Source organism: Anabrus simplex, chromosome 7, assembly GCF_040414725.1.
Source record: "Anabrus simplex isolate iqAnaSimp1 chromosome 7, ASM4041472v1, whole genome shotgun sequence".
NCBI lineage: Eukaryota > Metazoa > Arthropoda > Insecta > Orthoptera > Tettigoniidae > Anabrus > Anabrus simplex.
In genome coordinates this window covers 73,799,641-73,814,864 of record NC_090271.1, presented here as the reverse complement: position 1 = coordinate 73,814,864, position 15,224 = coordinate 73,799,641, and the positions used below count along the sequence as shown (strand labels likewise).

At 36.8% G+C, this 15,224-nt stretch overlaps 1 protein-coding gene across 1 annotated transcript in view; it reads right to left on the bottom strand.

Annotated features, from left to right (window-relative positions):
- Nucleotides 1-14,483, bottom strand: part of Nup133 (nuclear pore complex protein Nup133) — a 314,729-nt gene extending 300,246 nt beyond the window's left edge. Inside the window, exons 1-4 of the mRNA XM_067151176.2 lie at nt 14,273-14,483; nt 7,930-8,057; nt 7,643-7,854; nt 5,088-5,405 (exon numbers count right to left, since the gene is read on the bottom strand). Coding sequence (XP_067007277.2) covers nt 5,088-5,405; nt 7,643-7,854; nt 7,930-8,057; nt 14,273-14,364 — 750 coding nt within the window. The 5' untranslated portion in view covers nt 14,365-14,483. The remainder of the gene's footprint in view (nt 1-5,087; nt 5,406-7,642; nt 7,855-7,929; nt 8,058-14,272) is intronic.
- Nucleotides 14,484-15,224: the final 741 nt, after the last annotated feature.

The window sequence follows — 15,224 nt, the reverse complement described above, 5'->3', positions numbered from 1 at the left end:
TAATGTTCGGTTGCTATTTCGTAGAGGAGTCTGCCCTAGCCTAACCTAGATTCGCCAAATTGATTATTTACGATGCCTTAGCTTTTCTGCTTGGGTTCCCTGTTTGTTTTCAAGGCATTCCCATTTCTTATTTCACTAAATATGTAGATTGAGATTTAATACATTTACCTTGGGGTTTGCCTCTTGTAGTTCAGTGTCACTTGATATACCCTACAGTTTAGGAGAGTACATTCACTTCACTATAAATTGAAAATGTTTTTACGTTGCTTTTAACCTACTAACTTGCATTGTATTACTGGATTTGTAACTAGTTGTATAGTTGGTTTGAAGTTTGAAACTCGTAGTGAAGCCCATTATCAAAGAACTTCTAAGATATGTGTATCACGGAGCTTATAGTTCGTAAGTTGTAATTTGGTGGATTTTGTTCGGAATGTATTTGTAAAATTTCACTTGTAAATAATATTTTTCAAATTTAAGGATCACGGCGATTTATTTCGGAATCTGCAATCTAAGCCATGTCCATGCCCTCGGTAGGTCCTGCCTGTTTGCACTTTCCTGGTTTATTATCCACTAGTTGGCCCCACTGATATTTCGTATTATGTTGTTGATGGCTGAGATCCGCGCAGGCCAGCTGATGTTTCTCTCAGTGTTTAGTGTTTTCTGATAGTGTGTAGTTGTTCTTACTACCCTCCTTTATTGTGTTTAGTCCTTGTTTTGTGTAACCACCGTAATTAAGGTTACACATTATACTGGTGTTCTGACTGTGAAAAGGCTTTATGTGTAACACCTTGTTTCTGCCTATATCACATAGATAACAATCTACAAAACCTATAATCATCAGAATTCAGAACAATGTAAATAATGTTAGTAAACCATTTGGATTCATAACAATGTAAATAATGTGTACAATGTTAGTATCCCATTATTGAAGAATAATAATTACTATCGTATTACATTAAACTAATTGTGTACACATTTATGAAGGAAATATTTAAATATCACAAAGTGGGGAAAAAGTACTCGGGGCAGGTTACGCATGTGGAGAATTTGGTACCCAGTTAAGGGGTTAATATAATCAGACACTGAGGTTTTCTTCTTTTTTTTTTTTTTTTTTTTTTTTTTTTCCAAGTGGTAATGCCACTTAAAAAGTTAGTCCCAAGAAATCAACATTTACGTGACTATAGATGATGTCCACCGAGTTTTCTCCTCCTGAAAAATGGTTCCATTGTGAGGGAACTGGATATCCTCTATGCAAATTTTTTTTTTTTTTTGCTAGGGGCTTTATGTCGCACCGACACAGATAGGTCTTATGGCGACGATGGGATAGGAAAGGCTTAGGAGTTGGAAGATAGCGGCCGTAGCCTTAATTAAGGTACAGCCCCAGCATTTGCCTGGTGTGAAAATGGGAAACCACGGAAAACCATTTTCAGGGCTGCCGATAGTGGGATTCGAACCTATCTCCCGGATGCAAGCTCAGAGCCGCGCGCCTCTACGCACACGGCCAACTCGCCCGGTGCAAATATTTTCCACCAGTTTTTATTTCATGAATCCATCAGAAGACTACAGAGACATTAATTATTCACAATGTAGCCCTCTTCTTGATCTAACTTTGGCTCTCTGTACACATTCTACAGCAACTTTATTTCTATCAACAACAGTAGAAGTTTCCAACAGGCAAGAGTAATTTCCTTTCTGGTGCAAGCCTGACCAGAATACTATCTTGAGAAATATATCAGAACATAAAGAACTGCTCCTTAAGCAGTTTAAAATGCATCACAAAAAACAGAATCCCAAGGTATATGATCCATCCAACAAAGAATGTGAATGAATGATAAGTTCCTACTATAATGATATCTGTGCATGCCAGTATGCTCAAATGTTGTTTTCTAAGGGTCTTACTAATAAAAAGTCTTTATACAGTTGTTTAACACTTGTTTATTTATACAGTGAATGAACCCTGTATAAGCGTTGTGCATTTTTCTTACTAATAAATGCGGTATACGCATTGTATTACTATACAGCACGTACACACTCGTTCCAAGGCATAGGAATCTCTACCTGCAGTTCACTGACGTATTTCACACGTTCACCGCCTTTATGATCACTTCTGGTGGTTATCTACGAGCAAAACTTTCCGGAAAGTCACGCAGTAGCCGGCATATCGAAAAGGCAGTGGCAACACAAAGTGAGACAGCTGGAAATTGGCTTCTACTGATATCACCATTTCTTCAGCTTGCTTGTGTAATGAACATCAAAAAGGAAATAGAAAAACTTAAGAAAAGATCAATAGCTCCTAACTGGGATAGTACGGAAAATGTAAGCAACTGTAATTGAATCGGCGAGTTGAAAAGGGTACACATTCCAAAATCCTTACTTTTCAGGAGAAAGGAAAACCTGTTTTGTAAATAAAAGAAAGGTCTGATCAAAAATGTTTCTATTAAGCATTTATACAGCATATTTCTGCGTATTCAACTACGAAGTATGGAAATCATATTACGTACGGTTTTCAAGTTATACCATTTTTATATCATGGAATATGTCCCTTTTTATACGTACTCAAATCTGAGAGAGATCTTTGTAGAGGCAGATAATGTATAATAAACTCGCAATTTCAAAAGTCTATTAAGCAGTAGCACATTATTACACAGAAATACGCCCAACCATAATTTTTTTCTAGTTATTCACTGTCATTCCGTAAGACGGCTGGAAACTAACTTATATTGATATCAACATTTCTTCAGCTTGCTTGTGTACTGAATGCCAAAAAAGAAATGGAAAAGCTTAAGAATAGATAAAAAGCTCCTAACTGGGATAGTACGGAAAACGTAAGCAATTGTAATTGAGTCGGCAAGTTGAAAAGGATACACATTCCAAAATCCTTACTTTTCAGGGGGGAAAAAAAAAACCTGTTTTGTAACTAAGAGAAAGGTTTGATCAAAAAAGTTCCTAAAACCATAAAGCCATGATGCATTATTTAGCAGACTTTTTATTTTCATTAGCATTAAAAATAAAGTCTCGATTACTAATACATATTTAGGGTTGTCAGTACTATACTGATAAACAAAATCACATTTTATGTAATAACAATGATATTTCCATTAGAACACACTAGAAAACCCACTACCCACTGTCATTGATTTTCACCTACTCACTCAACACTAAAAGCCTCCAAATCTAGCGGAACAACCGCTGAATTGGCAACACTGGGCCCATGCACAATTACACACATTTCCCAGCATAGCAACCCCATACAGATTTGTATATATTTGTAATAGTTCATACATCTACTTCCTTTCAGTTGCCAGGCAACTGAACTAATGTTGGCGAACTAATGCCAACATCGAAAACTAGGTGAGAAAGAAGCGTGAAGCGACTACAGCTGGATAAAGGGAATTGGTGATGATGATCTACCCCACACACTGTAATGTAGTTACGGTTTGTGCATCATTCCGACAGATTTTTGTCAGTGAATGCAAAACCACTTCGGTTTAAGGTTGTTCTTATAACGTTATACATGATTTTCAATAAGTCGGGAAAGATACCAAACTCGCACAAAAACACATTAAAATCGGTATGAAACAGCAACTGATTTGTTTAAACATTTTCGTGGATATTTTCCGAGCAATGGCTTACTCATTACCACATATTTTCTCATTTCAATGGTCTTAACACGCATATTCAGTTTCATTCTTAAAAACTGTAATAGCATCACTCCAGACTCTTATGCGAACATTTCCATTTTCTTACTTCAAATGGCGTCATCTAACCTAGGTTTACCGTGCACATAGGCCTATTATAAAAACATATTTCAAGCTCCCTGCAGAATAATAACAAGATTTTCACTATAAATTTACATGAGAATAGCCTTTCTGAAATTAAAAAGGATGCAGAACATAAACTAACCTCTGAAATTAGTTATACACACCACTGTATCCTGAGAAGTATCATTTTCTTATTTTATTTCAGTACACAGTAAAATTAAGCTACCACTTACTTCAGCCTTTATTTCTAAGGAGTCAACAAATGCTTCATTGCAGACTATAAATCTCATGTTGAACCCAATGCCGGGTCGAAACAAGTCTACGTAAAGTTTCGTCTTAATTTGACGTAAATACTGTAGTATTGACTAGGAGGATAATCAACATAATTTTGAACCATTATGTAGGAAATGCTGTCATTGCACGTATTACGGAAACATGCTATCCCGATGTTTGTTTACACCAGTCGGATTTGTGAGATCTCGGGCTCGCTCAAGATCGACTTGCTCGCGTATAGCAAGGTATCAATACAGGACATGATCGATCGCATTAATTATACAGTAAACGCTGGAGTAGAGTGTATAAATATTGATAACTGATAAAAACTAACAAGCAGGAATTTACCCGTAATAACTGATGAATCAGTAAAAGGGTTCTTCCTCATTGTAACCGAATATTGCACAGATTAATGTAGGAATTTTAGAAGGTTATAATAACGTCATTAAAACAGGGGTTCTCTTCTACAACAGCGACCATGGTTGGATATGTATCTGAGTTTGACATCTCACTTTAGCCCTAAGTGCCCGCGCTCTAAATTCCTCTTCTGCCTTCAATCATCCTTAGTAAACGTATGTCTTTTTTATAGGTTCTAATTGTCCCACAACCAAAACGAATAGAAATAAATATATGAGAATTTTAAAATTTCCTTAATGCTAAATGCGGGATTTGCCCTATTGTGAATTACGTTAAATCGAATGTAAAATTACATTGCTCTTATGGAACAATTTCTGGGACTGGAAATTTCTTCCATTAAATGTGGGCTTACACTAAATCGAGGTCGCACAAAATCGGGGTTATACTGTGTATATATATATATATATATATATATATATAAAATGCTAAATTCTTATTGAAATTCAAATGAATAATAAAATCCTTTGAACCTACAGTATCTTCTAACCATTCTTATCAATGCAGGAAGAACATGTCTTTGCTAAGTAGAATTAATTTCGCCTCAACATACCTATTCACTGATGTTTCAATAATTATGTTAAGAAATACCATTTTGCAAATGATGAGGAAAATTAAGACTATCTATATTATACTTACAGTTTCTGTCACCTGAGATGTAGGGAGACTCCCAAATATAAGGGAAGACACTTTACAGCCAATGCCTCCAAGCCAGCCATGTGGCATCTTGAGTGTGCGGCATGAAATTGCGTGCCTACCCCCAGTAATCAATGGTTCAACCAATAAAATTGTGGATGTAGTCGTAGCAAGCACACAACCAATTGGAGTAATGTTAGTTAAGGAATCACATTCCTGACCCTGAAGATCAGCATTGTCCTCCACAGAAACACCTTCGTGAGAAATACTGGGCCAGTATCGTACTGCACCCTCTGGAGAAACGGCAATACATGATGGAACCTGAAAATATTCAACAATAAAATAATAGATTAGGTGATGAGGTCAAGGAAGAGACATCCACACACACACACACACACACACACACACACACACACACACATGCAGATATGCATCTGTTACAGACTGTTGTGCTTCCAGTGTTCAGCCCTTAGAGCCCTTTAATTTCTCCCAAAACCACTACTTCTACCTAAGAAAGTGGCCCTTTCCCTATCCAGTATTTTACCTTGAAATCATTAAAAAGAGTCTATTCACTGTCTTCTATTAAAGATAGCTATGGACACAACATGTTTACCATGGAATCACTCATATGTATTTCTATCTAGCTATCACTCACGTGTTAGATCACATCTAACTTACTTCTTGCTAGTGGCTTAACGCCACACAAACACATTGAAGGTTTTTGTAAACGTAAGGATGGGAAAGGGTTAGGATTAGAAAGGTAGCGGCCATGACCATAATAAAGGTACACCCCCAGCATTTGCCCAGTGTGAAAATGGGAAACAACGGAAAACCATCTTCAGGGCTGCCGACGATGGGATTCAAACCCACCCTCTCCAAAATGCAAGTTCAGAGCTACACTACCCTAACTCTTCAGTCTCACGTATTTCGTATTTCGTTCGCACTTATACAGTAACTACTTACTACAATCAGAGTAAATTTACAAACATATATGCATGATTATTAAAATATTTATCAAGGATGGTTCTAATAATAATGGGTTTCAGGTTTCCATTTTTAATCAATTTCAATTTAATTTAGCAGCATTCAATAAAGAGATTAACTTGATTTAAATAGCTATATTTGCTGGAGTGACATCCTACTTACTGAGACGTCCATACAACAGCTCTCTCACAATTAGTTCTTCTAAACCTGTTACCTGCCTATTCCAGGAATAGAAACAATATATCTAAAACAGTATTTTGAAATCCTATGTTTGAAATTTAATGCAGATAACATGTACCTTATTAGAAACAAATGTAAACAAAAATGTTCAAAACATAATCAAATATGTCTTTATACAACTAAAATGACCAAATTATGACAAAACAATAATAATAATATTTGCTTTACGTCCCACTAACTACTTTTACGGTTTTCAGAAAAGCTGAGGTGCCAGAATTTAGTCCTGCAGGAGTTCTTTTACGTGCCTGTAAATCTACCGATATGACACTGACGTATTTGAGCACCTTGAAATACCACCGGACTGAGCCAGGATCGAACATGCCAAGCTGGGTTCAGAAGGCCAGCGCGTCATCCGCCTGAGCCACTCAGCCTGGCACCAAAACAAGTAAAAATGGCCAAAATATGCATTCATGTGCAACAAAAAATTGCTTTAAACTGGGTCAGGGACCCAACATTCACGCTCACATTTCAGGTAAAATGAGCTCAGGAATGAAATATGACGCGTCCATAACATTGGAACCTTAGTGATAAGGTATCTAATTTTCTTTGGATTTTTATTTTAATATATTATTTTTATGCAAAGAGATATAGTGAGACAATAATTCACATCATATGCAATACCAACACTCATACATGAACTCCAAAAGACAAGGACATGACTGAACAATCCAAAAAAAATTCAAACAATTTGTTTTACGTTGCACTGACACAGAAAGGTCTTATGGCGACTATGGGATAGGAAAGGCCTAGAAGCGAGAGGAAGCAGCTGTGGCCTTAATTAAGGTACAGCCCCAGCATTTGCCTCGTGTGAAAATGAGTAACCACAAAAAACCATCTTCAGAGCTGCTGATAGTGGGACTTGAACCTACTATCTTCCCGAATAAAGCTCACAGCTGTGTGCTCCTAACCGCGCGGCGAACTCACCAGGTAAAAAATCTCAAACAATAACCAAGGTCTGAACCTAACCTGAACATGAATAATAATCCCAATGACCTGTCATACCCACTAGATAGTTTTCAAAATAATTCTTAAAAGAATAACTTCAGTATCTGATCAAAGCTGATATACTTTATATTGTAAATGTAAACCTTATGATTTAATTACCAATCATTAGGACGTAACGATATAAAATTTGAAAAATCTCTGAAATGTCACATAATTTAAATATTCTCAAAATTCTTAGGAAATACTGTTCAGTAAATGTATACAAATCCCAGATTTCTTGTCCAACTCGACAACATATGGAGCAATATACAATTACAATCATCTCGCTTCATATATAAACAAGCTGTAATTATACAGTATTTACTATACTCTTTGATGATCCAATATACCTTACTGCCTTGAGAAGAAAACACAGCAACAAGTTGAGCTTTGTGAGCTAAATCACTGCGGGGCAGAGTTAACTCGTAACAGTGGCGGTTAACAATATGACGCTGTGAACCAACGTTTACTAGTTGCTTATACTCCCAGATTAATAAGCGTCGACCGCAAACCACCCATGCCCAGCCATCTGCTGATATAGAGACGCTGACAGCAGTGCTTCCTGAAAAATAGAAGTCCTCATTATTTGTTGATCAATGAAAAAGGTGCAATGAAGCTGAACATTCAAAAAACTTACGTTCTGAAAATGTGAGAGCATCTGTAACTAAGACTGGTAATGGAACTCCAAATGTCTCAACAACATGATATGGAGTTCTAAATACAACTTGCATCAACTGGCTGGACCGCACAGATAAGCTCCGACCACTGAAATATAGAAAATATACACCATTTATTCAATGATAGTTTTATTCATTTTGCAAACAAATACATAATATTAAATACTACTCTTGCATTAAAGTAATGAGCACAAATGAAAGAAATATACCATAAGCAAAAGAGGCCTTAGAATTCTGGGCTTCAAACTAACTGTCTCTCTCAAGTCCCTTGTCCATATCATAGGTATGGACTGGAATTTTTGAAAATGCATATGCACATATGCAAATGCATATTTTGTGTGTTTGTTGGATTTATTGCATATTCTAAACATAACAGCATATTTTAGCATACATATTTGAAATTAAGCATTATTTAAAACATCTCAGACAAAATTCAATTTGCGTGCATGTTGGACATTCCTTGTAAGCAGTGAGGAATTCTTTCATACCGGTACTTAAAGACCACAAGGGGTGGAGCAAGTTGACCACCAGCATTTCCTGTAAAAAGGACAGTTAGGCACTCTTTTTCATCTGGATTTACTTGCTGGTAAACACTTTTGTAAGTACTTTGCTTCCTTTTGGATTGAGAAAAAAGGCTGACTCATCAGCATTGAAAACTCTAATAGGGTCCTGGAGAACAGAAAATAAACCTTTGTCCTTCAAGTAGATCTACTTCCCGATACCAGTTTTGTATGTGCTCTTCTCTCACTGCAGCCCTGGTTGAGGTTAAATTCTGGGCAACACGACTAGAGATGTTGGGATTTCTTCTCAAAAAGCTACTGAACCATGTCCGACCAGGACGGTCATTTACAAATTTGTTCTCCCTTTTCAGTTCCTTAATTAGCTGCTGAACACTGTCCAGTACATCTTCTTTTGAAACAGGAAATCCAGATTTAGCCACAGATACAATCCAGTCAGAAATAGTTTTTTCTTCTTTGGAGTTTAGAGTGGAACAAGGTCCTTTTCTTCGGGCTATTGGAGACTTTCCCTTTGCTTTGTACATAAGTGCATACAATATATAAAACACATAGATCTTATTTGCATTCACTGAAAACGAGACTATTGAAAAAATTTTAAATTATAATTCAGTAATAGACATGCTGGTGCATCAGAAATAGACACCCCTGTAAAATGGACTCATCAGCATTGAAAACTCTAGTAGGGTCCTGGAGAACAGAAAATAAACCTTTGTCCTTCAAGTAGATCTACTTCCCGATACCAGTTTTGTATGTGCTCTTCTCTCACTGCAGCCCTGGTTGAGGTTAAATTCTGGGCAACACGACTAGAGATGTTGGGATTTCTTCTCAAAAAGCTACTGAACCATGTCCGACCAGGACGGTCATTTACAAATTTGTTCTCCCTTTTCAGTTCCTTAATTAGCTGCTGAACACTGTCCAGTACATCTTCTTTTGAAACAGGAAATCCAGATTTAGCCACAGATACAATCCAGTCAGAAATAGTTTCTTCTTCTTTGGAGTTTAGAGTGGAACAAGGTCCTTTTCTTCGGGCTATTGGAGACTTTCCCTTTGCTTTGTACATAAGTGCATACAATATATAAAACACATAGATCTTATTTGCATTCACTGAAAACGAGACTACTGAAAAAATTTTAAATTATAATTCAGTAATAGACATGCTGGTGCATCAGAAATAGACACCCCTGTAAATTGGACTCATCAGCATTGAAAACTCTAGTAGGGTCCTGGAGAACAGAAAATAAACCTTTGTCCTTCAAGTAGATCTACTTCCCGATACCAGTTTTGTATGTGCTCTTCTCTCACTGCAGCCCTGGTTGAGGTTAAATTCTGGGCAACACGACTAGAGATGTTGGGATTTCTTCTCAAAAAGCTACTGAACAATGTCCGACCAGGACGGTCATTTACAAATTTGTTCTCCCTTTTCAGTTCCTTAATTAGCTGCTGAACACTGTCCAGTACATCGTCTTTTGAAACAGGAAATCCAGATTTAGCCACAGATACAATCCAGTCAGAAATAGTTTTTTCTTCTTTGGAGTTTAGAGTGGAACAAGGTCCTTTTCTTCGGGCTATTGGAGACTTTCCCTTTGCTTTGTACATAAGTGTAATTCGAGGAACACCATGTTGCCTCGCTGCAGTAGCGATAGGAACACCTCGCTTCACGTCTTGAATTGCATTGAGCATACTTTCTTCTGGATAATTCCAGATATTTTTTGCTTTAGGCTTAGGTCCCATTACTTTGCTCTAGAAAGAAAATAATATCCTGCATTACCACACAAGGAAGTCATACAGTATATAAAACACATAGATCTTATTTGCATTCACTGAAAACAAGACTATTGAAAAAATTTTAAATTATAATTCAGTAATAGACATGCTGGTGCATCAGAAATAGACACCCCTGTAAATTACTAGTTCATTTAGTCAGAATAAAATAAAACCAAAACAGACATTCCCCATTAAATACACAGTGATCATTCAGAGCAAAGAAACAAGTGAAAAAAGAAACGGTCAATATAGGCAAATACAGTAGAGATAATACACGACACTGAGCGAGATATCGAGGGACAGCTATTGGAGCTCACTCTAGCGGATAGACCTGAACAGTACTGATTCTCTCATAAGAGCACGTGTATTTTTGTGTGAAGTTTTTGGTGTTATTTATGCGTTTTCAGTGAGTTGACATAATTAAATAGTAGCGTGTGTCATTCCTTGATATCTCCTCTCAACATGAGGGGGAAGGTATGTGCTGTGTTTGGCTGCAGTAATTACGAAGTAGAGAAAAATGTGCGTTCGTTCTTCAGGTTCCCTCGTGACAAGAACATGTAATATTGTGTTTGCATATATATTCTTCCAGTGACAGATTTTTATAGTACTTCATAATCTTCTGACCTGCTCGACCCATGTTTTAACGGGCTTAAAATATAATACGCATATTGTATTGTATAGTGCAGCAGTTAACCTTCAATACCGATGTGTTGTTGTAGGTGTGATCTGTGGGTTTTGAAATGTCACAGAAGCGATTTGGATAAAGTGTACAAGAAAGAAGGGACGTTACGCTTGTATAAGAATTATAAGATCTGTTCAGATCATTTCCAGGCCAGCGACTTTAAAATTCCTCGACTATACAGCCAAGGGTATGTTACATTTTTACTCTAATTGTACGTAAATATTCCTCAAAGCATCACTATCGACAACATTTTCAAACTTTTCTTTCTTTTATCCCTCTTCTCAGATTAAAGCTGGGATTTTACAGATTTTCTTTCTATTAGTAGGCTTCATGTTAAGAGGAAAATTGTCCAGCTATTAAATGTTAATTCATTGCATCATATGTGTAAGGAATGTGCCGATATTTTTATTGACAAATGTCTTAATGTGATGATACATTGTTTTTAAATGAGGATAAAAGACAAATCCAACCGTAAGATTTCAGGCAGGTATGCTAAAGCTAAAAAAGTAATGCATAAATGAAAGATCAAGCCATTTCACAGCAGTCCTTATTTATATGTCTAATTTCAGTCTTTGAATAATAACCTTTTAAATAATTCTTCATTCATTTATCCAGAATTGCTTTAGCAACTTCAAAGTTAATATCTCAATACCACTTTCTTTCTAGACGTAATTTATTTATCCATTTCCGTATATACATTTCCATTGATATTTGAATTTAGCGCGATTTGTTCAGGTCAAGTCACTAGGAGCGCCACCGTCGAATTGTCTCCCATTTTAGCAAGGCGAAATCCGTAAGTGTCGTGTATTGTCTCTACTGTATTTGATATAGGCTACCCAGTAATAGACATAGCTGTCTATAACTAATTTCGCATTGAAATAAGGACCTAGTAATAGACATGCGACTATTTCTGCACGAGGTCACTTCAGAATTTAAAAACCACAAGAAACAAAATCTACACTGTTTCCTGACTAAGAAATGACCGGAATATATTTCTAAACTATAAGTACTTAGAATTTACAGACTAAATTAAAACTCACCTCCTTAAACAAATCCTTAAGAAATTCACTTGAATACACACAACTGACATGCTCGCTTCACAGACATCAGCGTGCGACTGCTTGCTTGGCGGCAGCGCTAGTTCATACGGCGGCTCCTAGAGAGTGCGATATACACCAGCACGCTTGGTTCAAATGTACACTTCCTGCGAAAACCTTATTTTTCATGTTTTAGTGTGAAAGTGTCAATTACTAATGGAGTGTCTAATACTGGTACGTTTACCTTACCTGGGAGGAACACTCCACCAACATCCTGAATCCAAAAAGATTTAGTAAGGTATTTAACCTAAAATGAGTAGAAACAAACCATGCACTTGCCAACCCCTTCAAGAAAGAAGAAATGAAGAAACCATAATGGTCCTAAAACAAAGTAAAGTACCTTGACCGGTTGGAATTTTCAACTAACATATAAAAGCTTCTAGAAATGTTCTGCTAAAAGCCTTCACAGACCTGCTGAACTTATGTCTGCTGATGGAATCATACCAACCCAGTGAAAGTCTACAATAATGATACTTTATAAACGAAACTGACCCGAATTCATATCATGGAATCTCTCTGGAAAACAATTTCTTGTAAACAGGTCATTTGACGTAAACCAAGATTGCGAGAGACGTCTCAATTGTACGTGCCAACAAATAAATTATCTTTCATCTAGTACACAGAAGATCACCAGTCTAAGAGTCACGCATTATTTTTAATATCAATTTGTTCAATTGACTTAACACACAATTTTATGATGTATTTCCATAACAAGAAAGACAATTCTCATCGCTCTTAAGATGAAACAATTTTAGTGAAAAACCCAATTATTTTACTCAAGTGCATGTGTATTCATTTGTAAGTGTGTTTGTCAAATGCTTGCTCTAATTTTGTGTATGTTGAGCTAAAGATGACCCCAAAGGGGCCGAAACTGGTACTCAAATATTATTGATATTGTTGATTGGTGGAACATACTTTGTAATATTTTTCAAAATCATCAACACAGAAATGAAAATCATTGACTAGGTCTATGACATTCAATGTTGTCAACACTACCAAACAGCTAAGAGAAAAAATGATAGAATACGTCTATGAACATGATAGGGTCAATGAATCTTGAAGGAGAATATAGAACTGCAAAGAAAGTTATTAACACACTACAAAAATTGGTGGATGAAAAGAAACAGGAGATCAACTCTATAAATATAGTACAAATGTGGGAAGGATGACTACAGCAGACAGAATTCTCACCAAAAACAAACCATCTCAAACAGGAACCTCTTAAGTAGGCCTACCTTGCCATGATCCTCCAAACAATTGTGAAGTCCTTTAAAATCAACATTGAAAACAGAGTCGCTGCAGCCACAAAAGCAATTTCTGACATCAAACAATGGAAGCCATCAGGAAGCTGGGCAGACCACGCAATACATGCCACCAAAAGCGCAACGGAGACCTGCGAATATTTAACATCGCTTGGGACGATATCAAGAACACTACTTAGAACAGGACTCGCTGGTGGAAGCTTGTTGCTCTATGATTATGATAATGAAGAATGCACTGTCCAGATTTTTTCTAAACACAATGTTTCCCTTAGATTCAAAGATAATGTATAAATGAATTTATGAAATAGAAGTAAACTGGGAAAACTAAGCATGAAACACCTCGATACCATAGTCAGTGAAGGCACATTTCTTGAAATAGCCCTATCACCTGGAAATATCCAAACTCACTCACTCTACATTAAATTATGAGGAGTAGGCATGATTACAGATCATGGTCCGGCACAAATCAAGACCCTGGGGTTGTACCTTAATTAAGGCCACGGCCGCTTCTTTCCCATTCCTAGGTCTTTCCTGTCCCATCGTTGCCATAAGACCTATCTGTGTCGGTGCGACGTAAAGCAAAATAACAATAAATAGCAACAAATCAATGCTTACAACTCTGCAAGACAGAATGTTATCACGAACCGAATGAGAGATGTAGCCTATACGTTATGTGAACTGTGTGACAGATACCTACCATGTGTACATCAAAGACACATTGAGACAAAAAACTACGCGAAGTCAAAAATAATGGAACATCATCATCATTCTTGAATTTCATCAATGCCTCCCTCCGAAACCAATTTCTTATAGTTTGGAGATCAGTAAAAAATGTTCTTAATTGTGTACCTAACTCTTCATTGATCTTAAACGCCGAAAACACACAACTGAAAACTGACGTAAATCAAGTCATCAGTGTCTCAGACATTAACACACAATTCTATATTTATAAAAAGTAAAAATAATAACAGATTACTTACACATTTTTACTAGATCCCAAGGAGGGTCTTCCTCCAGGTCGAGGAGACATGATATTTCGGGAGGCACTAAACGGGCTACTATAACCCTGCATGTTTAATTGTAGTAGTAAATATCTTCAATAGACCTTTCCAGTCATACAAATCCCCATTCAAACAAAACCTTCATAACACATAACCCTACCGCTGTTTACCACGTACCGGCATATTTCAAACTTTGGAGAAAAGCAGAGCAACAACCAAAGAGCACGTATAACACAAAAGATACACACTGAAGACCAAAGAAGCCATACAGCAGAAAGCCGCTAAGAATCAGTTACTACTGATCTGCATTGGGCAGTCAGCCAGGTGGCAGGTTCTATATCTGTTGTTTTCCTAGCCTTTCCGTAAATGATTGCAAAGAAATTGGAAATTTATTGAACATCTCCCTTGGTAAGTTATTCCATTCTCTAACTCTCCTTCCTATAAACGAATATTTGCTCCAATTTGTCCCCTTCAACTAAAACTTTATCTTCATATTGTGATCTTTCCTACTTTTAAAGACACCACTCAAACTTCTTCGTCTACGATGTCATACCACGCCATCTCTTCAATGACAGATCGGAACATACCACTTAGTCGAGCAGCTCGTCTCCTTTCTCCCAAGCACTCCAGCCAAAACTTCGCAACATTCTTGTAACGCTACTCTTTTATCCGAAATCACCCAGAACAATCGAGCTGCTTTTCCTTGGATTTTTTTCAGTTCTTGAATCAAGTAATCCTCGTGAGGGTCCCATAAACTGGAACCATACTCTAGTTGGGGTCTAACCAGAGACTTATATGCCCTCTCCTTTACTTCCTTAATACAACACCTAAATACCCTCATAAACATGTGCAGAGATCTGTACCCTTTATTTACAATCATATTTATGTGATTACCCAAATGTAAGTATTTCCTTATATTAACACCTAGGTA